We start from the raw sequence: 25459 nt of genomic DNA, 5'->3' as shown, positions 1-25459 counted from the left end.
ATTTTTTCCTCAATTTAATAACTGTTTCAGAATTTTATGTTAACATCAACATTTTCATTATGATTAAAGATTAAAATCTTATTTGTTTTCATTAGATCTGAAAAAAATTGATAAATGATTGGAAATATTTTTAAATTAAATTAAGAATTAAAAAAATTAAATAACTGAGGATTGACAAATCTGTAGAGCACATCGTCGAGGGTAAAGCTACTTTAACAGACGATATTTACCGTCTGTAGCGAATACTTCAACTTCGCAGAGGCTCAAGCTCCCCTCAACCCCGACAAGTTGAAGGAAAACGTACTGGCCCACAAGGGCTCTGGCACAGGCGAAAGTCTTGGTGATCCCTTCCTCTGCGAGAAAAAAAAATCGTTCATCAGGAAATGTTGAGATTCCTAGCGGAAGAACAACTCGATTTCTTCGCTCACCAATTGTTCCAGGAAACCATGCGCAAAGTGGATTCCTCTGTAATTCCGCACTGCTATTACCAACTCTAATTTCAATGTCCTGAAGTGGTTGATGACCACAGCAGCCTCTGGTCGTCACCCGGACGACTTTCACCGCGTAAGGCTTGAGCAAATCGACCCTCCACCAGGGACTGGGCTCCCTCTGTGTCTCGGTGCACCTCTTGCCGTCGTGCTCAGTCCCAACATCTCCGTCATTACCATGACCAGCATCACCACCTCTAACGGTTGTTGATTGATTCGCTGGCTTGCGATAGCCAACATTCGTCCCTGAATGTATCATTTCATTATTACGATTTTCTTATGCTAATTGCAACGGTTCAATGAGAGCATTAGTCATATCAATAATTCAATCAGCTCACCGCAGAACGGTAATTCCCCCTGCCATTTCCCTTGGTTACTGCATGTCAAGGTGGATTGCCTGGGGAAAAATGAAGCATTACAACCTGTTGACTTGGAAATGATATGGACAAGTCAATTGTGAAGGAAGTGATGTAATAAAATTTCGGGGCTCGATGACAAAGAATATGGGCAGTCCGATTCCGGTGAAAGTTGGCATTTCAACGATGACGATTATCAATGGATGAAATCGCCTGGGTCTCGGTCGGTCGGACAACGTAAGGAGGCATGCGTGGACGTAACTAGGAAACTTGAGTGTAGATGGTCACGTGTTGGGGCGCGATAGTTGCATTAATCTCGTGGGCAGAATCATGTTAAGTCGGTTTGATTCATTTTTTCGGCGGGAAGTGGTTCGTTTCAATGTTGGGAGCATTTATATTGATCAGTTTTAGAAACTTTGGACTGAAATTTCTGGTACACTTCTGGGAAATTTTTATCAGTGTTCAGATCTACGGGAATTTCGAGTAATTTCGTCATTGGAAATTCACAGTTTCGTGAATTAATCAGTGGAAACTGAACACTTTAGTTCAATTATTCCATGATTCTTTAATTGATGAAAACTGCAGTTAAAAATCTTAACATTCCCTTGAATTTTCAGGGTAATTTGAAATTTCATAATTCCCCCCCCCCCCCATGTAATTTAATATCGCTCTCCTGAAAATGACTACTAAACTGTTCATTAAATTTCTTTTTTTTCTGTCATTCTCTTGAATTTTTAGATGAATTTGATATTATAATTTTTTTTGTAATAGTGATCAGCGCTGTAAATCGTGATTACAGTTGAATGCATGAAAAAATTCTTAAAAACTCACAATTTTACTTCAATTACTCCATGAATAATTGAAAACCGATATTAACAATTTGGATATTCTCCTGAATTTTCGGGGATATTTGAAATTTCATGAGTTTCTCCCTAAGACGTAATTCAATGTCGCTCTTCTGGAAATTACTACTAGATTGTCTCTGAAATTTAATTTTTTTCCTTTGAATTCCCTCTTGAATTTGTAGAAAAAATTCGAAATTTTAATTTTTTTCTAATAGTGATGTGTGAAAATGAAAGGAAAGGTTCGTGATTAGTGCTGAAGATCATGATTACAGTTGAATACATGAAAAAATCTTCAAAAACTGTCAATTTCAGTTCATTTATTCGATGAATTATCTTTGTAAATTTTGAAATTCCATCGAAGTTTCATAATAATATGAAATTTATTTATTTTTCCTCCCTAAGTTTAATTCTATGCGGCTGGCCTGAAGTCTTCCGACTGTCCATGACATTTCAATTTTTCTCTAACAGCGATGTGTAAAGATGGAAGGAAAGGCCTGCGGTCAGTGCTGAAGATCGTGATTACAGTTGAATGCATGAAATTCTTATGAGTCGGATTGAATTCATTTCGAATGTAGAGATATTCTTCGCCATTGGCGATTTCATGCTCGAGTGAATTCTGGTAATTACGTGGAATCTATTTCAAGCGCGCAAGGCCTTCGCCGCCGAGTAAAATGTTATGATTTTCCGGTTGTAAGAAAAGGAGATGGAAAATGACATGAAAGATAACATTCAACTTGGAACAAAAGAGACAAGGGAATTTAAGTGATATCCCGACACCCGGTGGTTATCGCAGTGTATCGAACTGTTGGTGAGTGGGGGAAGAACACCGTTAAACATTGCCTTGGTTAATTGTCTTGGTAATTGCCCGGTGATCTTGGAACTTACCCAAAGAGCTCGTAACCAGCATCACAGGTGTAAGTCGCTATTGTGCCGGATGACAGAGAATCGTCTGACAGTGATACTTTAGAGTTCATTGGCACCGCTGGATGGCCGCATTTTGTTGCTGGAATTTAAGTGATCGGGGATGGATGAATATTTTAGCAATTGTGATTACAGTTGTTCTGGGAGGGATTGAAGAACTTAAAAAAATGAAGACTCTTGGAAAATCATCGTTTATTCATGTGGAATGATATTGAATACATAGTTTGGGTGAATCCATCGTATTTCTCATAAAACATTTTGAAGACTAATCATTTCATAATTCAGGAAAAATATAACTCACTCGTTTGTTTGTAAATGGACAGAAGGTATGAAAGATAACGTTTAAACATATTTTAGTAACAGTTCATAGGTTTGAAAAATTATTTCTGGATATCCAGAGCCAATATTTTGAACAACAGCTCTGGTTTCTTGCTGCAGAGTAGCTTAAAGTTATCCAAAGACAGGATTTTTGCTTTATTCGTCTGAATGAAGTCCAAGGCTTTCTTTGACAGCTCTGGTACACTGTAGTCACCTGCTTCGATCAAGATAGGCACAACTGTATCGATCGATATCTTCTTCAATAGATTACTGACACACAGTTCCTTTAACTTCCTAATCTTATAGATCTCAGCAACAGCCAATACTTTCAGCACAATGATGATGTCATCCTCTTCTCTAAGCACTCCAGTATAGAAAAATGCCAGTACTTCCTTCATGATCACACTCTCAATGTTTAGAATCTCCAATCGATTCAGTGTTTTTGAAGTTTCGAAATACCCTGCAAAAGTTGGGCTCTGTGCAGCTAAGACGACTTTGTGCGCAAATAATTGTTCCTCACCGATGACAAGAGTAACGTCACTCAATTTAGAATTCAAAAAAAGATGATCTATTGCAGATAATACTGGACATATCATTGGATTATTCCTCGAAATTGTTGAAATCTCGATTGCAAGTCTCGGATGGTTCTCATCGATCGCCTGAAATCCAGCTGTTTGAACAACTTCTTTCGCATGTCTGTTGATGAAATCCAGGGTACGACGCCTCAAGGCATCAGCATTGTGAAGATCAGCAAGGAGAAGAGTTTCAGCACAATTTTCAATTGTGAGGTTTCTAGTCAGAGATTCTTGACACATTATGTTCAATCTTTCTAAATCATAATAGTTAGCGATGATAAATAAATCTTTTGCCGTGTCATCCAAATTGTCAACTCGATCGGTGTACATGAATTTCAACATTTCATTGATCATGTCGGGTGAGAAATTCATGATAGTAACTTGATTGTTTTTACTTTCTTCTGTATCATTCTCAAACATTCCCCGGAAATGTGAACTCCGAGCGACTAAAATGGCTTTGTGGGCCTGAATCTTCTTATCATCAGGACCGACAATTAATTCCACATCGCACTGAATTTTATTGACGAATATATATTCCAAATTATCGGGGAGGTCACTCTCAGGAATCCTCAGATTGGCATTACGAGTTTGTCCCGAGATCTCTTCACCCTTTTCAATCACACTCATTCCACAAAGCAATGTGAGTCGATCATTCGGAAGTAATTTGTCTTTATTAGCAATCAAATCTCGTTTCGTTATGAAAGTTATTGGAGAGGGCTCTCTACCGTCATATGTAACTTCATCACAGATGCTTCTTGCTTTTTTACCGTTGTTATCGACGATTGAAAAAATAAACTTTATTGTCAGTGGTCGTTTCACAGTGGAAAGAAAGATTATGAGAATGGAATAAAAACCATTGTGATTCGAACTGTTGATTTCATTCATTTGCAATCTTAATTTGAAGTGCGTATTCTGGGTCCGACTTGAAAAATCAGGCGATGATATAGGTGATAACTCGCCACTAAAATTATCGATTATCCAGGTGTAATCGATCTGGGTTGTTTCTATGGGCCTGAAGCACCAGTGTTTGATTTTAATATCGTTTGGTTGCATGGCCATCGCGAGGTTGCTGTGAGTAAAAAAAATGACATAGAATCGTTTTCAGACAATAGATCTCAATTTTTTATCATGCTTACCTTCTTTGTGAATAAAGATGTCTGAAGAGTCACGACATTAGAGAACGGGGCAAGGAGTTAGATGAAGCAGAATGGACTGGTACTAAACTTTAACCAAATTACCAAAAACTCACGCCGAGACGGAATATGCGGGCCTCTTCTCCATGCAAGGTTGACGTGATTGACTTGTCCACGCAAACTTCAGAGCATGCCCTCACTTTTGCGACCCCCCTTATCACCGCGCTACACCCACATTTACGCATTAGTACACGGACACGACACGTGCGTAGTTGAGATGTTTGGACATCAGTGATACCATCGCTCTCTGTCACGCGTTAATAAAATGTATACTTCTCACTCGCACCTATTGGAACGCGCATCCGAATTCCCGCCTTTTGCGAATATTATATTCAGTCCGGCACTGACCGCCGAATACTCGGGAGTCACCATTTTCTCCCATCACTTGTAAATATCTCTAAGACGCGTTTAGTAATAAACAACAATTTTACATTAATTGTTAGTAGAGGATTGATTCAAGCCTTTTCAGGGCGCGTTTCGCAATCGACTTAGTAGCAGTAGCAGTACTGTAACCCTATCTAATTTCGCTTTACTGCAGCTACGGTAGTTGATTCCGAAACGCACCCCCCATCATATCTCAATCCCTACATCCCTACAACCCCCCCTATGAATCAAACCTCGCGGATGGAGCATCTAATTTCAGTCGCCGATAAAAAGGACTGGATATGACATTCCACGAAATGTACGCACGAAAAAAAACGAATGATGTTGTATGGGTCATTTTATCGATGGGTAGAGATTTCGACGAGTTTATGATGGAATTCTCTTTGAATCTAAAGACGTCTTCTGTTCCTGAAAATTATCAATCATTTCCCGAGAAATTCATTAGCGAAACGGTAAAACGGTTCAAGTCAATTTTGACTACTGGCCAATTTTCAATGAATATCTCGAAATCTAAGGGCGATAGCAAAATTTTTGCCATCACCTTTTTTGCAGCCCTTAATTCGCACTACAGAAATAGTATATTGTATCATAAGGACGAGGCGTCGGTAAATCAGAGACGAGGCTCGCCGAAGGCCGAAATACAAAATGAGAAAAAATGAATACTTCACTTACTCGCATGATTCAAGAAATTTTAATAGACCATATTTTATTTGATCTCTAGTGACGTACAACTGGAATACATAAATTTTCAGTATTAAAAAACATTATGATTATCAATTTCAGAAAATCTATTCTGAGAAAATGTAAAAAAGATAACTCGCTCTTCCGTCTGTAGATAATAGAGTATATTATTTGGATAACAGAGTCCACACACATGAAAATTATTTCTCGACATTCAGAGCCAATACTTTGAACAATAACTCTGGTTTTTTAGTGCAGAGTAGTTTGAAGTTATCTAGAGATAGAATTTTTGCTTTATTCGTCTGTATAAAATCGAAGGTTTTCTTCGATAACTTTGGCACATCGTAGTCATCTGCTTCAATCAGAATGGACACGGCTGTGTCAATCGTCAGTTTCTTCCCCAGGATACTAGCACACATGTCCTTCAGTTTTTTTATCTGATAAGTCTCAGCCACGGCCAGTACTTTCAGCAAGATCTCAACGTCATACACTTCTCTCAGCTCTCCTGTGTAGCAATAGGTTAGAACTTCCTTCATGATAACACTTTGAATGTCATTAATAACCAATCGATTGGGTGTAGTTGAAGAGGCTCTGAAGGTCTCTGCGAATACTGGGCTCTGTGTAGCTAGAATTACTTTATGAGCATGTAATTCTTCTCCTTCAACAACGAGAGTAAGATCGCTCAATTCAGCGTTCAGAAGAAAATTGTCAATTTCAGATAGTACTGGATATATCATTGGATTATTCGTCAGCATTTTTAGGGTCTCGCTTGTCATCTGTGGATTTTCCCCCTCCATCGTCTGGAATCCTGCTGTTTTTATGAATGCTTTAGCATATTTTTTAATAAAATCCTGGGTACGATGCTTCAAGGTGTTTGCATTGTGGAGATCAGCATGATGGAGAGTCTCAGCAGCATTTTCAATAGTGAGATTTCGATAAAGAGACTCTTCACACATCATTTTCAATCGGTTCAAATCATAGTAATTAGCAACGATCAACAAATCTGATGCGATATCGTTCAAATTCTCCACTTTATCCGTGTAAATGAATCTCAACATCTCAGTGAAAATTTCTGGTGCAAAATCATTAACCACAACTTGATTATCTTTGCTCTCTTTTGATTCATTCTCAAATGTCGCTCGAAAAACTGAACTTCTAACTGTCAGAATGGCTTTGTGGGCTCGAATCTTGTCACTATTTGGACCGACAACAAACTCCACATCACAGTGCACTTTATTGACGAATAGATTCTCCAGAAGACCAGGCAGATTACTCTCAGGGATGCGAATATTCTTACCGCTTCTTTTTCCTGATATCTGTTGACCTTCCTCAATTATAGTCATTTCACAAAGTAATGTGAGTCGATCATCTGGAAGTAGTTCATCTTTATTGCCTATCAAGTCGTTTCTCATGATGAACGTTACGGAATTGTTGGTGGAATCAGGTCCCGTTAGTTTAAAATTACGACGAATACTTCTAACTTTTTCACCGTTGCTGTCGATAATCGAAAATGTGTTGTTCATCACTATCGGATATTTGGTCGCATATTCAACAGAAGAGAACAGCGTGTAGTAACCATTGCCATTTTCAGTGTTGATGTCATACATTCTCAAATATAAGTTGAAGTCGCATCCATTTACTCCTGTTGAGAAATTGGGTGATACCATCTCTGCTGTCTTTTCAGCAAAATTGTCAATTACCCAAGTATAATTAATCTTTGTCGTATTTATTGGTGTGTAACACCAGTGTTCAATTTCAATGTTCTTTTCATCTCCTGAAGTACAAAGTGCTTGGGGCGTGGCCATGTCGAGTTTTGCTGGAAGGCAAAAATATATTGTTTTATCTAATCTTCGTATTATTGCTTGGAGAGCCATAATTAGTAGGGGAAAGTGGGGTAAAATGGACTTTTAACTTTTTTTGAAATGTCAATGACGTGCTGAATTGTTGCTGGAATGTGATAATTTTTTTTCTCGTGGAAAGTGCCATTCTTTCCCTTTGCAATGAGCCTAGACTAAATTGAATTCAATTGAGACATGTTTATGAGCTATAAACATTGAAAAAAATACCAAAAATCCATTTTGCTTCGCTCTTCCCTAAATGTCACAACGTCAATACAAATATTATCCGACGAATGTGACTCATGAGTCGGAAATACTACTATCGTTGTGATATACAATATTTTAGGGACCGAAAACCGTGTGGAATTCATGGTTTACCGGTCCCAGCGACAAACAATTTTTTCTCTCCGCAAATTCTTACCTTTGCAGTTCGTAATGAAGACCACAACGAAGTGGAGATAGGTTATCGTATGAGCGATTGCCGGTTACTCGAGTCGAAGCGAAGTGGGCTGGCCTTTCTTCTTATTTTCTTTTATGCTACCTCGTGCAGCTATCTTCACAGTGCTTTTGTTTTTTTCAATCGTACGACCGACTTCAAGAATGGGCTGATACGACACGAAATTCTCTCCTGAAACCCAAGCACTCTCGCGTCTCGTGCCGAACAGCTGTCCTGATCTAACGGGGATTACCCCTGCTCTTTCGGGCTGCAGTGGTGCCAACACAACACTAAAATCATGGGGATTTTCGGCACGCGACGTTTAAATAACTTCCCGTGAAATGTTACGGCTAATGTAAACGTATTTCGAAGGAACATGTTCAAGAATTTTATTCCGATCTAGAAAAATCGCCTCCCCTCTAGATTAATCACTCGCCCCCCGAGAAATTCAATAAACAAAGGAGGAAACAAGAAAACGTGAATAGAGTTAATTGAAACGGATCTCGAATGGGTTATTTGTGAGAGGTAAATCAACCGTATAATTTTCAGTGCGCAACGCTTAAGCTACCGTTCGTCGACCCCCGGGTCCACGACACGACTCGGAAAATGCGACACGATTATCAAAGACTCGTACCACAATGCTTCGTCAAAACATGAAATGAAAACAGAAACCTTCCATGGCATTTGAAATAAACCAAGCATTAGTAGACTTTGTAATGAGTTGAAGTTATTCGAATATCCCGCGCCAATCGCGAAAATATTGGAATAATTTAGTTAATTGACGAAATGTGTCGCTTGTGATTCGACGAGTTATTTTTCACCTCACGCGGAACACCTCGCTCTCTTGCTTCTCAACCTTTGACATGACCGGTCAGTCAATTATTTCTCTTATCATTTCGTCATTTGAAGTTTTGAGTAATTCAATAGCGAAGTGGTAAACCGGCACAAGTCAATTTTGACTATCGGCCAGTTTTCAATGAATATCTCGGAATCTAAGGGAGGTAGCAAAATTGTTGTTATAACCTTTTTTGTAAAGCCGATTGAGAGCTACAACAAATGTAATTACGAAAATTTCGCTATCTCTCTTAGATTCGGAAATATTCATCAAAAACTTGACTGGGATATGAGTCGACTCAAACCGTTTTACCACTTCGCTACTGAATTGTATTAATTTTTAATTGGAATTATGTTTTATCATGTTTAAGATTGGTATAAATATAAAATTATATATTTTACTTGAAAATAATATTTATATATTAAAAGCGCGTAATTTCATGTGACGGGAAATCGCCCACGCACTTATAATCTTCATCATATATATATTTTTTTTAATTGAATAATAATATCATTTAAATATTAAAATATTACAACTTGTAATTCGAAGTGGACAGATGCAACCCACGTGAAATTCCATCGGGCATCGCAATGTCAGACCTTTCCCCATTGCAATTCCTAACGCATATGCAATCTGAATTTAATTGTATTTTTTACAACACCCTGAAGACTGACACGGGGAACAATGGATTAAGGTCATTCACACTTGTCAAAAAAGCAGCAAGAAGATGATGAATTAATCCTTGAGAATAATAAACTCCCATATACTCTCGGGTACTCCTAAATATGGGCCCTTTCTAGTGTCTTCTCACAATTATATTTAACTCCAAGTTATGTCTTTATGTTTCTCACGTTTCACCAGACTTTGCATAACCCCAAATGATAATTAATTCCTGAAAACATTAATCATCGTATTTAGCCGCTGAACAACAAATCATTTGTATTTATTCAATACTCTTAATTCATGTTATTCTTTTCTATCCGAGGGAAAGTCAGGAAATCAGCAGATGCTTCCACTTTATTTATGATACAAAATGCGGTCATGTATCGCCAGGTTTCTTCTTCACTCCTTTAGATGCACGTCAGGGTTTTCCAAGTGAGAGTTTACGGGTTAAAATATTATCTCTATTTGTGTACTATCAGGTGCATTTAATTATTCAGACGAAATGTGATGAGGCTTTTATTGCTTTCGTTGTTTCTAGATAATCCATTGAGTTAGTTCTTCATTTCGCGGGAAATCATTCGTCCAAGGTTGTTATGGAATTAGATAATATCTTGATTATATATTTAAAATCATGAATATTCAGTGGCATTAATATTACATTTTGCACAGAATTCTTATTTTTTTAACATTCATTGCTTGTAAATAAATAATGGAAATTGTTTAAACTTTTCTTTAATCTTTATTTTTTTCGGCATGAAATCGATTTCGGGTAAAATTCTGAACGTGAATAAATTTGTTATAATTCGGAACAAATGATTTTTATGGTGACAAATCGGTTGTTTATAAATCAGTTACAGAAAATACTCGTAATTTAAAAAAAATGGCAATTTTTCAATTATTTTATCAATCTTTCTCCAAAAGTAAGTTTTCTATTTTTTTCAGATTTTTAAAATATTTTCTGGCGGTTCAATATCGAGATTTAAATTCAGACCTGCAAAGTTCAAATAATAAAATCATTGTAAAGTGTCCGGAAACTTAGGGTCAAATGGGGCTCAAAGCATTTCATTGAAGAAAAAATAGCCAAACTTGGATATCCGTAAGATCAATTACTCAGAGTCGTAGCAGTCGAAAACAGTCGGGGATGTATGACTTTTACTTCATTCCCGCCCGGATATTTCAGGTTGACAATTCGTTATTCATTTATCTGTCTTCTTGACACTTGAATAAAATAGATATTTGACATTTCGTTCCAGGGGAATGAAAAATGAGATAGCATTCGCTCTCTCAATACTACTCACTTTGCCGTATTTCATCAGTTGAAAATAGCAATTAGCCGGAAATATTTCAAATAGTCATTCAAATGCTCAAATGACTGAAAAATAATGGCTCGCTGCAGAAAATATAAGTGTCTTTCTAAGAGAACTTCGGTCTCTCGATTTTTAATGTTTTTTTTGCTGCAGTAACGATGTGACTTTTACTTAATCGTCTCGTCGGTCTTTCAGCCGCTTTCACCGTGTGTACAGTCTCTAATGTGACAGACTGGTAAATTCTGTAATCTGGAATTCTCATCGCGTGTGAGTGCGACAATTAAACTGATTTTATCGACATGGAACAAATGGGAGATTATTTACGAGCATGAATAGTCAACTGGGTAATTGAATGGGGAATCAGTCACGAAGGAGTTTCCGGTGTGGATAGGAGTTGAAACCTACTTTTATTCAGTTGACGATTAATTTTTGAGACGCTTGGTGTACCGGTATAGGCATTAACGGCCTCTGACACACCAGCCCCACTCCTTACTTCTTGGTACGGAGGTCTGGGTCACTCGGTTACAAAACCTCGGAGTGCCGAAATAACGGTATTAAACCGTGACGCGAGTTTGGATGTGCTTCGATTCTTGAATACCGGTATAAAAAGTCTCTTTGGAATACACGCTCGGTCTTTCCACGCATCGTGTGAAGCGTGAACTTTGAGGAACGTTCAAGAATTTTTATGGTTCAGGAACTTTTACGTCTGAAGACTGCACTGTTAGTGACATTTCATTTGATTTGGACGGGAAAAGCTCATGAAATTCCAAGTTTCAGGTGAAATTCAGGGGAAGTCGAACACTTTCAAGTGGGAGTGGAAGAAAAATTTCATAACTACTTGAATTTCTCTAATTTTTACTTCTTTTAATCTCCATACTATGAGAAGAGAAGATTTTCTGGGAGTAAAAAAATTTAGAAAAAATTTTGTAGAAAATTTAGCGAATTCACTAGAAAATTCTATTGTACTTTCTATTAGTTTTTGAGCGGTTCTATTGAAAAATTTCACAGCTCGGCCGCGCATTTTTGTCGATAGAAAATATTCTATGGAAAAAATCAATCAGTTATTTTCTATTTTAGTTCTGAAGAACTAAAGAAACAATTAGGAAATTCACGACGAGGAATTCCTAAGTTGTTTCAACAGAATAAGTTTTGCAGAATTCAATTGAATTCTATCGATTTTTTCTGCAGAATATTTTCCATTGAACATTTCTATCGGTAGCCCCATTGGCTTAAAATGCTTAAATAAATAAATAATTAAATAAATAAATGAATATTTCTATCGACAAACAAAAGAAATCCTTCAATAGAATCGGATAAAAACTAACAGAAGTTCAATCGAAATCCAATAGAATTTTCTATGAATTTTTTTCATTCATGAAATCTTGTCACAAACCTTCTGAAGATGTTGGCAGATCGGACCATTTTGGTAACATGAATGGATAGTTTTCCAAATAAGTTGACAAGATTTTAACAATCTTAATCATTGATTGTCACATATTCGAATAAGATATTCAGAAAATTATTCATTCCTACCTCAAAAATGGTTCAATTTTTCCAATTCGCGAAAATTTTCTTAAATTTCGTCGCGATGTCTTAAAAATGTTTTTTAATCTAGATTATTTATTATTAAGTGGTTCAATTTCGCTCAATCTCTTAAACCTCCTCGACCCCCAATTGAGCGAGAGATTATGACAAAAATGGACTTGATCCAAGAAATCCCCATTCCGCTCATTCAATATTGAACTAAAATTCACCCTTTCCATTGGTATTTCCCTCAAACTTCAATTTTTGAAATGACATTTGTACGGAATTGTCAATTAAAATCACTCAAAAGTTCGTTACGAATGAAAAAATCCTCTATTCAACTCATTCTACCGCAAAATTCAATAAACTATCGTAAATGGCAATGAAAGCCATGCGAACAGAGAAATGATTTTACATTGTGTGGACGTCCTCGGGGGCCGGAAGAATGAAGGCAAACATAATAATAAATAAAACATAAACTTTTGTCAGAATACTCTGGGAATTATGGTGCACGAGCACGAAAGTGAGTTTTTATTTCAACGTAAACATCATATACCGTACGCCTCTTCCATACTCGCAAGCAAGTAAAATGCATTCTCTGGAGGCAAAAGAATCTCAGTTTCACGAACAAAATTCTCAAACTCCAAAACCAAGGAATTCTGCCGTATCAGATACTGAAACAGAGACTAGGTTTCTCATCTCTTTCTTGTTCATCACGCACAGGTATACACCATATCGGATTTCTCAATCCATTGTCTCTCTAGGCAAGGTAAAAGGTGCACCACCCTCAGCAGTGCTAAAGTATCGCTGAAACCGTTACGAAATCGACGACGTCCGTTTGGTATCTATCTAACGCCGGAGAGAAAGAAAATTGTTATGAAATCACCGGAATTTGCACATTTATAAAAGAATACACCCCGAAACAAGACGAGAAACAATTTGCCGGTAAATTTATATCTCCTTATGCATGACAACAATGGTGAAAACGTATTCGGAATTAATTGCTGTTGAATCACTTGGATTATCGAACAAATTTGTGAATGAGGAATTGGAAAAACGGCAATCACTGCATTGTGGGAATTTTTTTTTAGTCTCTGAAGTTATGAATTTGAATTTTATTCATGAACAAATCCCACATGAAATTCAATATTCATCTTGGAAATTGAGAAGAGAAATTAGTTTTCTCTTCGTTTCAAATTATCTAATCGTGTATTTAAATAGTAGTTTGAAATTTTGTTAATTTCTAATGGATTTTGTGTGAATATTGAACTTATTTGTTGAACATTTTTATCAAATGACAGTTTGGTTGAAATTCCAGGGAATTTCAGCATTAAAAATTCCCAATTTGATGAAAAATCAATGGAGCTGTAAATTTCAGTTGAATTATTCTGTAAAAATTTATATAAATGGGAAAAATTGAGGTGAATGTATCCTTGATTTTTTAAGTAACTAAAACTTCACGTAATTTGAGGAATTTCCTCGTCCTTCTGCTGCTAAAAAATATCGAATTCATTAAATTTTTAGTGAAATTGAAAATTTTATGATTTTTCCCCATAAAATTAAATTCTGCCAATGGGAATTTCAAGATAATTTACTCGACATTGCAGTAATAATTTTCCAACAATGTGCAAAAAAAAAATAATAAAATCATGGAAAACAGAATAAATTACGTGTGAAGTAATATTTCCCATTTTAATGGCTTCCCAGTAGCCTTTACTCGTCACATATTTGACTACACAGTAAACACTGAAATAGAGTCATTAAGAAACGGTTCGATAATTTGTTTGCACTCTACGAACAATCGCGGAGTGAAAGTCTCCGAGTTAAGACACATGCAGAAAAAAATTCAAAAAGACGAGAATTGTCGTGCAAAATGCAATTTCACTGGTGGTACACCGAGGAATGCCAATTGATTCGTGACAGCGATAATTCGTCAGTATAACTAGCACCTAATCCCCTTGGGAAATCGAAAGGAACCATCAAAACCATCAGAGCAATTGCGGATTGAATTCGCACCGGAATGCGAGTTTCAATCTCTTAAGAGGAGACTAATATGAGCTTTAAAATTCATTTATTGTAGTATTTATTATTACTATTATTATTTATTATTATTTATTATTAATTATTAACTATTTATGCCCAATAACGAATAATTAGTGCAAAATAATTAATTGTTTATTGTTCGTTTTCCCCGCAAACGCTTAAAATGAAAATTGGAAATTTGAAATTCGAATTCTGCACAACTAATTTCATTGTTGTTATTCAAAGAATTGCCCCAGTCATGAAAAATATCCAGAAAAATGTTCAAAATGTTTAAAATATATTCTCGATTCTTTCAGAAACATTTTTCTGGCTATTTTACATGAATTATGCAATTTTTTATATTAAAAAACTAAATTAGCTGTGTCGATTTAAAAAAATAGCTCGTAATTGCAATTGTATACTTTTTTTCAAAAATTTTCAAGAAAATCTTCTGTAGTTCAAAAATTGAAAAATTAAAATTAATTTTTTGTCGCCAATTATTCGTTTTTATATATAATCAATCTTCAGTGGTTCAATTTTGAAACTAATAGCAGTCTCCCCTTAATGAAAGATGAATAAAAACGATAAATGAATGTAAGCTGCGTCCAACGTGGATACAGGTGTGTCAGCCTTAATTAACGTGAGAACTGCGGGCCAGATTGTGACCAATACACTTGCAGAAGAATAATTCCATCATTGGAATGAGCAACTAGAGTTGGCCGTTGGCTTTTTTTCGTAAAAACCGAAGAAGAAAAATCACTGATATATTTTCATCGCGAACCCCGCCTACGTAATCGTGCACATGTCCTATCAGCGAACAGCGCAAACATCTCAGCTAAATGCATCAGATTTTATTTCGTTAAATGTTACGCCTATCCCACACGAGGGAGTATCTCGTGTCCATTTTCCCCGAGGAACGCGGGTACAAAATCGTGTTTACCAACGCCCTGGCGCTTTATCATACCAAATGTACTGAACCAGATTGACCGAGAGAGTCTGTTAACCATCGATTGGAAGCCTTCCCCGGCATTAATTTGCCTCTCACCTTGTGTACAATCATGTGAAAACAGTGTTAGCGCTTTAGGTGCCAGCGAAAAAAACTCGGGCATGTGAAAAAGGCGGAAATCAATGAACAGAATCGAAGAGGAGAAACTTAATTGGTTGAGTTGATGAGCGAGCAATTGAGAGCGATGCTAGGCCGCATCCGGATATGCGGTGTACACTCTGTATCTAACGGAAAAATCAATCTATGATCTCCTTTCTTTGGACTCATTGGAGATAGGGAAATTGTTTTCGGATGTACTTGAGAAGTTCTTGTAGAAAAAGGGGAGAGAAGTTGTTTACGAATATTTCCGAGTTTTATGGTGTCAAAATTGCAGTTAGGAGGTTTATACTTGTCAAATTATCCCGGTCAATAATTGACATCGTAAATATTCTGAATTGATAATGAGTGATGGAAGAATGTGAAAACGGGAAGGTCGAGAGAAAGAACAATAAATTTTGTGAGGAATGAGTGAAGGAATTTCGCATTAGAATTTTTATTGCATATTTTAAAAATTAATTTCTTTCTGAAATGAATATTTCATGAATAATTTGAAAATTGAGATCTTGTTTTCATTCGAATGTCAAAAAGTGACCCAATGTATCTGTGGAATAAATTTGGGTTACGGGGCTTGCTGCAACCGGCAATAATTGACGTCGTAAATATTCGAAATTAATAATAAGTAATAGACCAATTTAAAAATTCAAGATTGCGGGGGAAAACCATAAAATTTGTGAGAAATTAAATAAAGAAAATTGGGTACACTTGTTGATATTCCAAATATTTGATGAAATTTCTGCTTTGAATCCGAAAGTTCATCAATTACTGCGAAAATAAATTTCTTCCTGAAGTCAATATTTCATGAACGATTTGAAAATTCACATCTTGTTGTCACTTGAATGTCCCAAAATTTTCAAAATTCAATCAAAATGTTCATGGTTTAATTTCTTCGTTCATTCGTGTGAAATTTTACGGGGAAAATCTGGAGAAAAGTAATTCGAGAGGATTATTCTTCATGTTTACATTACAAAATCAGAAATGCAAACTCGCAATAGTTGACATTGTTAATGGTTTGGGGAACGAGAAAGCGTTAATTTTAAAATAAAAAATTAAATCAACTTCTGCGGGAACGAATGAATGGATTAATTCGTGTTGCACGAGAATTTTTATTTAATCAAATGACAAAATTCGAAAACTGAATGATGAATACTCCACTTTTTTTAGTTTAAAACCTACAATTAATTTTGAACTATCCATCCAAATAAAAAACACGTGTCTGCCATCTCTCACCTAATTTTCATAGTCAACAATAAAGGAATTTCACGTAAACTCGGAATTGCTCTCATGTATTGTTGAGAAACCCAACATAAAAAAGCCCGGAGGAAAGTAATTTGAAATGATGACTCCTCATATTCACAAGCAGTGCATTACAAAAGCAGAAAGGAGGTGCACACCTGTCTCAACCTCCGAATGATCGACACCGTAAACATTATGAATTGAGCCACAGAAGAATGTTCAAACGTAAAAATTCCACTGGAATTATATTTCACAGCGTAAATCGATACAATTGGCTCCGAAAGCAAAGTCCCTTTTGAGAATTCATTTTTTATTCCCCTATTTCTCCTATTTCTCCTTTTCCACATGTCTCCGATAACACTTCAAGGATATCCACATGCACCGAACGACGCGAGGAAGAGAATGCAGAGACTCCGGAGCACTTAATCTCGACTGATTGAAAAACAATGTTCCCATTTCGCGGCTTTTGCTGAGAAAAAAAATGCTTTTGCCAAGAATATTTACTTGCCACAAGTAAATGCACATAAATATCTGCATAAGACACGTGTAAATTTCCTTGTAGTTAGTAAATATACTTGGTAAAAGGTTTTTTTTTCTCAATTCAGAAGGATGTTTTACAACGCACTCCGAAAAGGGTGGACTTGTAACGCCGGACGGGGAGTGCATGGAGGGTCACGAGTGTTTTTTGTCGATCGATGTGGGGGACAGTGGTCGTAACAGGTGGACGCACTTCCGGTTCTCTTCTGACCTCTTTACGAGCCCAAAAAATATTCAAATGAGATTTTGCGATGATATTCACGCGTTCTAATTCCTCTTCAAATGGAAAATTATTCTGAGAATAGGTGTCGTGATTATGGTCGGCTGGAGGATAATTATGGATCGAGAAAGGGTTCCATGACTAATCAACACGCGGTTATTTCAACACAAAAGTGATTATCTACGATGTGAATTTAATATATCGTTAAATATGAGAATTTTCAGTGAATTTATCATTTTCTTCTTGGGGCTGTATAATTTGTCATCGACGAAAAAATAGATAATCTATGGGAATAGACGTTGAGTGTCCACTAGTGTTCGGCATTACACAGGGTTCACTGCGGGGAATATTAATTTTGAGTGACGCTGTGTATGCATGATTGTTTTCAAATTTTTTTCACGCAATTTAATTGATAAATTTGATGATTAAAAATTTTTGAATGCACTGTTAAAAATTTTCGGCTGAATTTCCCGCGTCAAATTCCGAAAATTTTCATCGTGTTTAATTTCCACTGAAGTTTCAGGAAATTTTGTCATTGACAAATAAAATATTCCATTGATTTTCTGTTCCAATGATCTGAAATCAGTAAAATTCTTGATTTTCCAGTTCAAACATTTCGTGAAAATTCGGAAAAATCAGGAAAATTGAGGGAAAATTTGAAAATTCAGTCAAGTTGTGAAATTTCCGCCTCACGCCCCTGAAAACTCATGGATTTCCCTGAATTCTATCTAAAACTCAAAATTTCATAACCATTTTTCCCCTAAAATCGGATTCAATATCACTCTCACGAGATTTCAAATTGTGAAAGGTATTTGGATGTCCCGAATACGAAAATTTTTAGACAATTTATTATTTTCTTCACGCAACTCCAAACTGTTTCAAAAAAAACCCAAGAATTTATCGCAAAAATGAATATTGATAATTCTTCTGCTGAGTTTGTCAAGTGTTCGTCAGTCCCGTCACCATATTCACGCATTCCAACTCCTTTTCCAACGTAAAATTATTCTGTGCGCCCAGATATTGTAATTACGCTTGGCTCAACAATAATTATGGATCGCGAAGGTGTAGAATATGATCGTGATCATGAAGAGTTCAATTTTCGGAGTTGATCCGCTCCGAAGGATACACAACCAGTCGACCTCGGTTGCGACCAAAGAAAATCCGCCGAGGACAACGATCTTGTGGGCGTAGACTCGACCGCGCGTCTTGAGTTTTTGTTCTTCCATTTCACAAAATACCCGTTGAAACCTCAATCGAAATCCGCCAGGGAAAATGTGCCCAGCACCCGAAAAAAACGGACAATAACTGAGATAGACTCCCTGAATTATGGACCGTGAAAACTGAATGCCTCAATGTTTGCATAAGATTCGATTTTTTTCCCAATCCGAAAGTCATTTCACACCTTGCCGTCCTTCGGCAAGGGGAAAAAAATAACAGCCACAATGAACGAATGGAAGGGGCGATAAACAATTTATTTATTGAACAAACCTTGGGCCTGGAGCGGTAAAATCCCGAGAAGGGACACTAGTATCCCGAAGACAACGATCATCGTCTGATCCGTGGCATTTATCGTCCAGAACACCAGAAATATCACCTCTCAAGCACTTCACACAAATTCCCCGGGAGATTCCTCTCAGTTTAACCTCTGTTATTTCACTACGAAACGTCAGAAATGAAAAACAAATACACTGAAGTCCCAACTGGAGCTCGAACTTTCACTTGTTAACTCAATTATTTTTATGTTTCAACGATTTTCAAGATCCTCATCAGGCATCAAAGTCCCCATGGCTCTTCTCAAACAAGCATTGAGATCTCTGAATAAAAACACGAGGTAAATATCGATGTCGCTTCATTCAACATTTATAAACCGGTTAATCCCGAAAATTGTTGTTTTGAGTATCACAGATATAAATATAAACTAACGAATCACTGAATATTCTTCACATTGAGGGGATCTTCGGTAATCTCAGGATGAGAATAATTATGTGAATTCAATAAAGAATAAATTGTTACAGAAATTCACACGCGCACTGAGTGAAATTCACAGTGAGGTGGCGATCTGTTCCCTTCACCGGCCGAGCACGGAGTGCTCGTGCCCCTGGGTAAGACCTCGTTGTCTGTGGGGATATGAAAGTCTCCGGGAACAGTCTATAAGCACAGAAAGTATAGACCCACGACTAAACATTTCTCATTAGCTGAAAAAGCTGAGGAAAATGTATTCAACAACATTTTCTAAACATGAATATGCGCACGGGGGAAAATATTTGTTGATGTTTCACAACCATTTGTTCAAATTTAGCAACTGATTGTTGGGATTCATGAACTCGTTGTTGAAAATATTAATTAACGATCAGTTGTTGAATTTCGACAACTATTCGGTAAATTATTGCATTGGCCTTCTTATCATCAGTTTGGTAATTTATTGTTGCATTTTAACAAACATTTTTCTGCATGTACATTCCATACGATCACGACAGATTATTATTTTTTAATTCATAATTTATTTACAACGTTTATTTGCGTGAAAAAAAAATAAAATTATATTTTTAAATGTTTTGAATTGAAACATTGTGGAGAACACGACTTAAAATTGAATTTAACGAAAATTTGTAAAAAAATGATTATTAAATACGATTAAACCTCCATACAATTCCAAAACACAAAACAATAACGACATAAATTTTTTTTAATTCATCATTCATCTACATCATGCCTCAAGAAAATTAAAATTCAATTTTCAAATGCTCTGAACCAAAACATTATGAAAATAAAGACTTAAAACTACAGATTTGACGATAGTTTGTCAAAAAAATCATCACGAATCATAATTACACCCCCCTAAAATTTAAAAATCGCTAAAAAGGCTTTGAATTATGGAGACGAAGCCCTGAACCCATTGGTTCCTACGTTACGTACCCGAATAATTCAAGAAATACCATTGGAAGAGTTGAAAGAGGGCGTAGATAACTAGATAATAGTGGTCTCGGATGCGGCTTATTTCCATACCTGCGCTTTACCATTCTGAGGAAATTGTATAGGAGTTTAACTCCTCTTTGCTGTTACCAACCGTGCGTAACGAAAGTTACGATGCGAGGCCCGTTTCTCGAATGATTACGAAAGTCCATACTCATTGTGTTCACCAGATATTTGAGAATGCAGAGTTTGTTCAATTGGCTCTGTCCCCCCCTCCCCTGCCCCTCCCCGCCCCCCTCCCTTCCGAGTCTCAAAAGAATAGAATAGTTTTTCCCCCCGACAAAAACGAGATAGGGAAACCGGTTCAGTTTTGATCGATCCAGCGGCAAAAGCGTCGGTACCGTGATTGCTTCCGGGGTTCGAGGCAACGGAAAAATATTAATATGTGGAGTAGCTACGGTCAGCGTTGATCAGCCCGGGAGTTACAGTATCCAACAGCTTCTATAAGGTTACGCTTGCCTTAACCGTTAATCCACCTCGAGCTGTTCCTCCGTCCCTCTCCACTACGTCCCATATAGATCACCTCCTCTCCTCTGTCGCAGGCATCTTGAAACACACGTTTCCCTCTCGGAGTCGCGTCTACCACCTCCATTACAATCTTTTTAGTCTCGTCTTTTTCTACTCACTTGTTGTGATTTCTGTTCTGTTTCCCTCTGCGACGTGTTTGTTGTGCACCAGGGACCATCTGACGTCACTCCAAGCCCCTTTCACCTGAGGAAGGTTCAGACAGACTCGAGAGGAGTGATCTTCGATGATGTTTATGGCCCGTTCAGAGTTGAGATGATTAATTAACGTGCGGTGAATGGTTTTTTCCGAGTGTTTTGTTGCATTCTTCCTTTAATTACTCCAGTATTTTCAATTGGCTGCTTTCAGCTACCTATTCGTCAAGTGATTGACTATTCAGGAAAGCATTTGATGAGCGAACGACCCTTTTAGGCATGCAAGACCCGTTGATCTTTCTTCATGATGAACTTTCAATTTTTTTCTCGCGCAGAAGATTCATTGAATTTCGTATGATTTTTTGAATTCTTGAATTTCAGAGATAAAATTACCTTCTACCCTATCAGAAATGTAGAGTACATGTTTGAAACACACGTTTCCCTCTCGGAGTCGCGTCTACCACCTCCATTACAATCTTTTTAGTCTCGTCTTTTTCTACTCACTTGTTGTGATTTCTGTTCTGTTTCCCTCTGCGACGTGTTTGTTGTGCACCAGGGACCATCTGACGTCACTCCAAGCCCCTTTCACCTGAGGAAGGTTCAGACAGACTCGAGAGGAGTGATCTTCGATGATGTTTATGGCCCGTTCAGAGTTGAGATGATTAATTAACGTGTGGTGAATGGTTTTTTCCGAGTGTTTTGTTGCATTCTTCCTTTAATTACTCCAGTATTTTCAATTGGCTGCTTTCAGCTACCTATTCGTCAAGTGATTGACTATTCAGGAAAGCATTTGATGAGCGAACGACCCTTTTAGGCATGCAAGACCCGTTGATCTTTCTTCATGATGAACTTTCAATTTTTTTCTCGCGCAGAAGATTCATTGAATTTCGTATGATTTTTTGAATTCTTGAATTTCAGAGATAAAATTACCTTCTACCCTATCAGAAATGTAGAGTACATGTTTGAAACACACGTTTCCCTCTCGGAGTCGCGTCTACCACCTCCATTACAATCTTTTTAGTCTCGTCTTTTTCTACTCACTTGTTGTGATTTCTGTTCTGTTTCCCTCTGCGACGTGTTTGTTGTGCACCAGGGACCATCTGACGTCACTCCAAGCCCCTTTCACCTGAGGAAGGTTCAGACAGACTCGACAAGACTGATCCTCAATGATGTTTACGGCTCTTTCAGAGTCAAGATGATTAATTAACGCGCGTTGAATGGCCTCTTCTGACTGTTTAGTGGCATTCATTCCTTTAATTAGTTCACTCCTCTCAATTGTCTGTTTTCAGCTACCTATTTGTCAAGTGAATGACTATTCAGACAAACATTCAGTGAGTGAATGACCTTTTATGCATTGAAGACCCGTTGATATTTCTCCACGATGACCTTTTCATTTTTTCTCTCGCGCGGAAGATACCCTCAATTTCGCGGATTATTTTGAATTATTTAATTATAAGGATAAAATCACCTTCTACCTTATCGTAAACTTGGAGTGTATCCTTGGAGGGGCTCGCCTGAGGCCCCCAGCGGTTGATCAAGAAGAGAATGCAACTTCAATCGGGGGAGATTTGAAGTGCAATGTGCGCAAGTACAAATTGTCGGTTCACGAGGGGCAAGAAGGGTGAAATAGCTGGAGAGGCTTCACGACCACTGAGCGTGTGCGCTCTGATGCTCATCATGGTGTCGGTCACTGTCGTTTCACGTCAATACACGTTCTACACGGGTTACCATCAGTTTTCCCGGGCCCGCGGCCCCGCGAGGGCCGCCACGCATCGAAATTGAAAATGTAAGTCCATTAAAATTACGATTATTCGATTAATTTCATTCTCTCGCACGAGGTAAAGTGAATGCATTCAGCTTCTGTTTTGAGATGTTGAGAGGGGTCAAAGCCCCCAGGCGCCTTGTTTATACCCTCCTTCCGTTTTCATTTAGAATAGATGAATAATGTGGTAAATATTTACTTCGTCGATTAAACGAAACCAATTGCATGTTTTCTTCGGTGATAAATCCGGCGAATTCGGTAGAAAAATCTGTGGGATTTCTAGTCAACTAGTCCAGTTGAAACGATTTTCTTATGACACATTTTCTGTAGGAATTCCTTGGCATAATTTTAAGTTTTTTCTTCTCTTTTCAGTGAAGAATTTAAACAATACACTTTATAGAAAATAAACGCACAGATTGAGCTGCAGAATTTTTTAATGTAATCGGCCAATAACTGAAAGTTAAATAGAAATGCTATTTATTTACTTATTCATTTATTTATTTATTTATCTATTTATTAAGTTTATAGCCAAACAGCCGAGGCCAATTACATGGCTATAATCGTACAGCGTTAACTTAATTTTAGTTCAACTAGTTTAACCAGTAATGGCACTCAATAATATTTTATTTATATTATTAATTAATAATAGTATTTCTTATCAAACGAATCATTGAAGATGTCCGTGTCCAGACAGCGTCATGAAAATTAATGAAATTTTCTCGACAATTCGCTAGAATTTTTCTACTTATTTTCACACGTGAAATATTCGAAATTGGATTTACCGAAGAAAATATTCGGGAATTTATTCAAAATCGCATTATTTTTTAAATAAAGAGCCCGAAGAATGGCCGAAGGAGGTGGGGGAAACGATGCGAAGACGAACGGTGACAATCCAGTAATTAAAAGTCAGATGGAGGTGAACGAGTGCCTCGGTAGTTGGCTCACCTACTTGCAGGTGAGAAATATTTCGAAATGAATTCTCTTTCTAATTGAAATGAGCAGTTTCATTCGGATATGTTGAGACACTGTTCTGTTGACAGATGCTCAATGGCCTATGCTCCGCTGGTACGAAGTTGGCCCAATCATTGCAAGTACTTTTGTCGAATCACGATGCAGTTCTCGACTGCAGATTAACGGGCCAGTGTTTAGCTGGATGGGAAGAGTTGACTCGGGCTACTGGCGTTGCCAGTAATACTGTTAAAAACCACGTGGTTGCTGCACTTAGGGACCACGAGGCACGCGATAACGACGGGGATAAACACGTCAGTATTATTTAAATTTCATTCTGTTTGGGGTCCTGGGGATGACCTTGGGGACTCTATTTTAAGGGTTTTTAATAAATCATGGTGATAGAGATATCCCAGGATTTATTTCTGAGATTTTTGATCATCGAATTTGTAAGTCAACCGAGGGCACTAAATTGGATGAGAAAAAATTCGCTCATTTCCATTTTATTTTCATTTAAAACAAAAAATTTGCATGATACGGTGAAAAAATTGATGCTAATTCGTGTGATTCAAATTATATTTTGCAAAGATGTCTTTTTTTTCCATTGTTATGAATAAATAATAGAAAATTGTTCAAATTCAAACGATCAATGTTTGAATAATAAACAATTGCGAAATTTTTGTGCAATTGGGAATATTAAGAAGAGTTTCAGCGAGGAAAAATCACCGAAGTGATAAATATTGGACGATTTTTCGTGCCAATGTGAATGAAGAAATAGAAAACAAAGTTTGTTCAGTAATTGGATCCCTGACGGTAAATCGTAGTCAAAGTCACTTTATCTATCTTCTAATATTGATTTTACGTCTGTGTTAACGGTAGATACATTGTTTCCGGTTTCAGGATATACTGCGTGACAATCTCCTGACCTTCATTAATCTGCAGTATCAGTTCTGTGTCGCGTGTTGCGAATGTTTAGGTGAGAGCATTGATAAAACTTGAAATTTCACCAATCCATCCACATTTTTTTTTTGTTTCATTGCCTGAAACTGTGAAAACTAGAGTTTTCTTAGATTAGAGAAGAGTAAAGCTCTTGAAACTGATCCCGCAATATTTTCAAAGAACTAAGAAAAGCGTAAATAAAATAAAATTCAGGAGGAATAGCCGAATGTTCGTGCTCCCAAGGAGGAAAAACGGAATGTGACATAGCAGCGCTTCAACAGTGCTTCGAGCGACTTTACAGCCCGGCGACGCCAGTGTCATCGTCATCAATCCAGCAGAATTGTCACAGATCGCCGCTGAGGTATCCCCTGTTCCCTCTTCAGGTGCAGAGACGGTGGTCCGAAACGGCGGCCGCTGAGATGTCCGGAGAGTCGACGGAGAGCACGATGAGACGGTGGTCCATGCCCTGGGATTGCAGGCACATCAATGAGTGGCCGAGGCAGGAGGAGAGGTCCAGGCTCAGGGTTCCACATCACGATAGAAGCAGGTCGACTACCCCTGACTCAGTGTGGAAGTCCTCGGGGATGGCTAGTCAGGATGGGTTGCAGGAGGCCATTCAGTTGTTGTCGTGTCGACCAGGTTATTGAATTGTTGTTTTGTATCTTTAGGGAATAAAATGAGGAAATACCACGGATTG

General features: G+C 37.4%; 3 protein-coding genes across 6 annotated transcripts in view; 1 reads left to right on the top strand and 2 right to left on the bottom strand.

The window, feature by feature from the left end:
• Positions 1-19030, bottom strand: part of LOC107047112 (sushi, von Willebrand factor type A, EGF and pentraxin domain-containing protein 1) — a 29012-nt gene extending 9982 nt beyond the window's left edge. Inside the window, exons 1-6 of the mRNA XM_015269848.1 lie at positions 18970-19030; positions 3143-3145; positions 2575-2692; positions 827-885; positions 429-734; positions 231-353 (exon numbers count right to left, since the gene is read on the bottom strand). Of these exons, the coding sequence (XP_015125334.1) occupies positions 231-353; positions 429-734; positions 827-885; positions 2575-2692; positions 3143-3145; positions 18970-19030 (670 nt within the window). The remainder of the gene's footprint in view (positions 1-230; positions 354-428; positions 735-826; positions 886-2574; positions 2693-3142; positions 3146-18969) is intronic.
• The window catches only part of LOC107047119, a 75847-nt gene that overhangs the window by 47600 nt on the left and 2788 nt on the right, over positions 1-25459 (top strand). For 2 of the 4 annotated variants that reach the window (XM_015269855.2, XM_015269864.2), the window contains exons 2-5: positions 23710-23830; positions 23916-24137; positions 24724-24799; positions 24976-25401. In XM_015269855.2, the coding sequence (XP_015125341.2) occupies positions 23720-23830; positions 23916-24137; positions 24724-24799; positions 24976-25401 (835 nt within the window). In that variant the 5' untranslated portion in view covers positions 23710-23719. Of the gene's footprint in view, positions 1-22777; positions 22900-22983; positions 23063-23709; positions 23831-23915; positions 24138-24723; positions 24800-24975; positions 25402-25459 lie in introns of those variants that run through there. The other 2 variants (XM_015269861.1, XM_015269858.1) reach the window with 2 other exon arrangements.
• LOC107047133 (speckle-type POZ protein A) lies at positions 2807-4774 on the bottom strand. The gene is made up of 2 exons (XM_015269872.1): positions 4640-4774; positions 2807-4572 (listed from the first exon to the last, which is right to left on the bottom strand). The coding sequence occupies exon 2, from the start codon at positions 4560-4562 to the stop codon at positions 2991-2993; it is 1572 nt and encodes a 523-aa protein (XP_015125358.1). The 5' UTR covers positions 4563-4572; positions 4640-4774; the 3' UTR covers positions 2807-2990.

The sequence above is a fragment of the Diachasma alloeum genome, unplaced genomic scaffold (genome assembly GCF_001412515.2).
Source record: "Diachasma alloeum isolate Michigan unplaced genomic scaffold, Dall2.0 Dall_scaffold_00183, whole genome shotgun sequence".
In the NCBI taxonomy this organism is placed as follows: Eukaryota; Metazoa; Arthropoda; class Insecta; order Hymenoptera; family Braconidae; genus Diachasma; species Diachasma alloeum.
Note: the sequence above shows the minus strand (reverse complement) of the source record. Positions and strands in the feature narration are given on the sequence as shown.

Bases quoted from the DNA above. Each gene is read 5' to 3' on its own strand.
- LOC107047133 (XM_015269872.1), bottom strand. From the start codon at position 4,562: ATGGCCATGCAACCAAACGATATTAAAATCAAACACTGGTGCTTCAGG.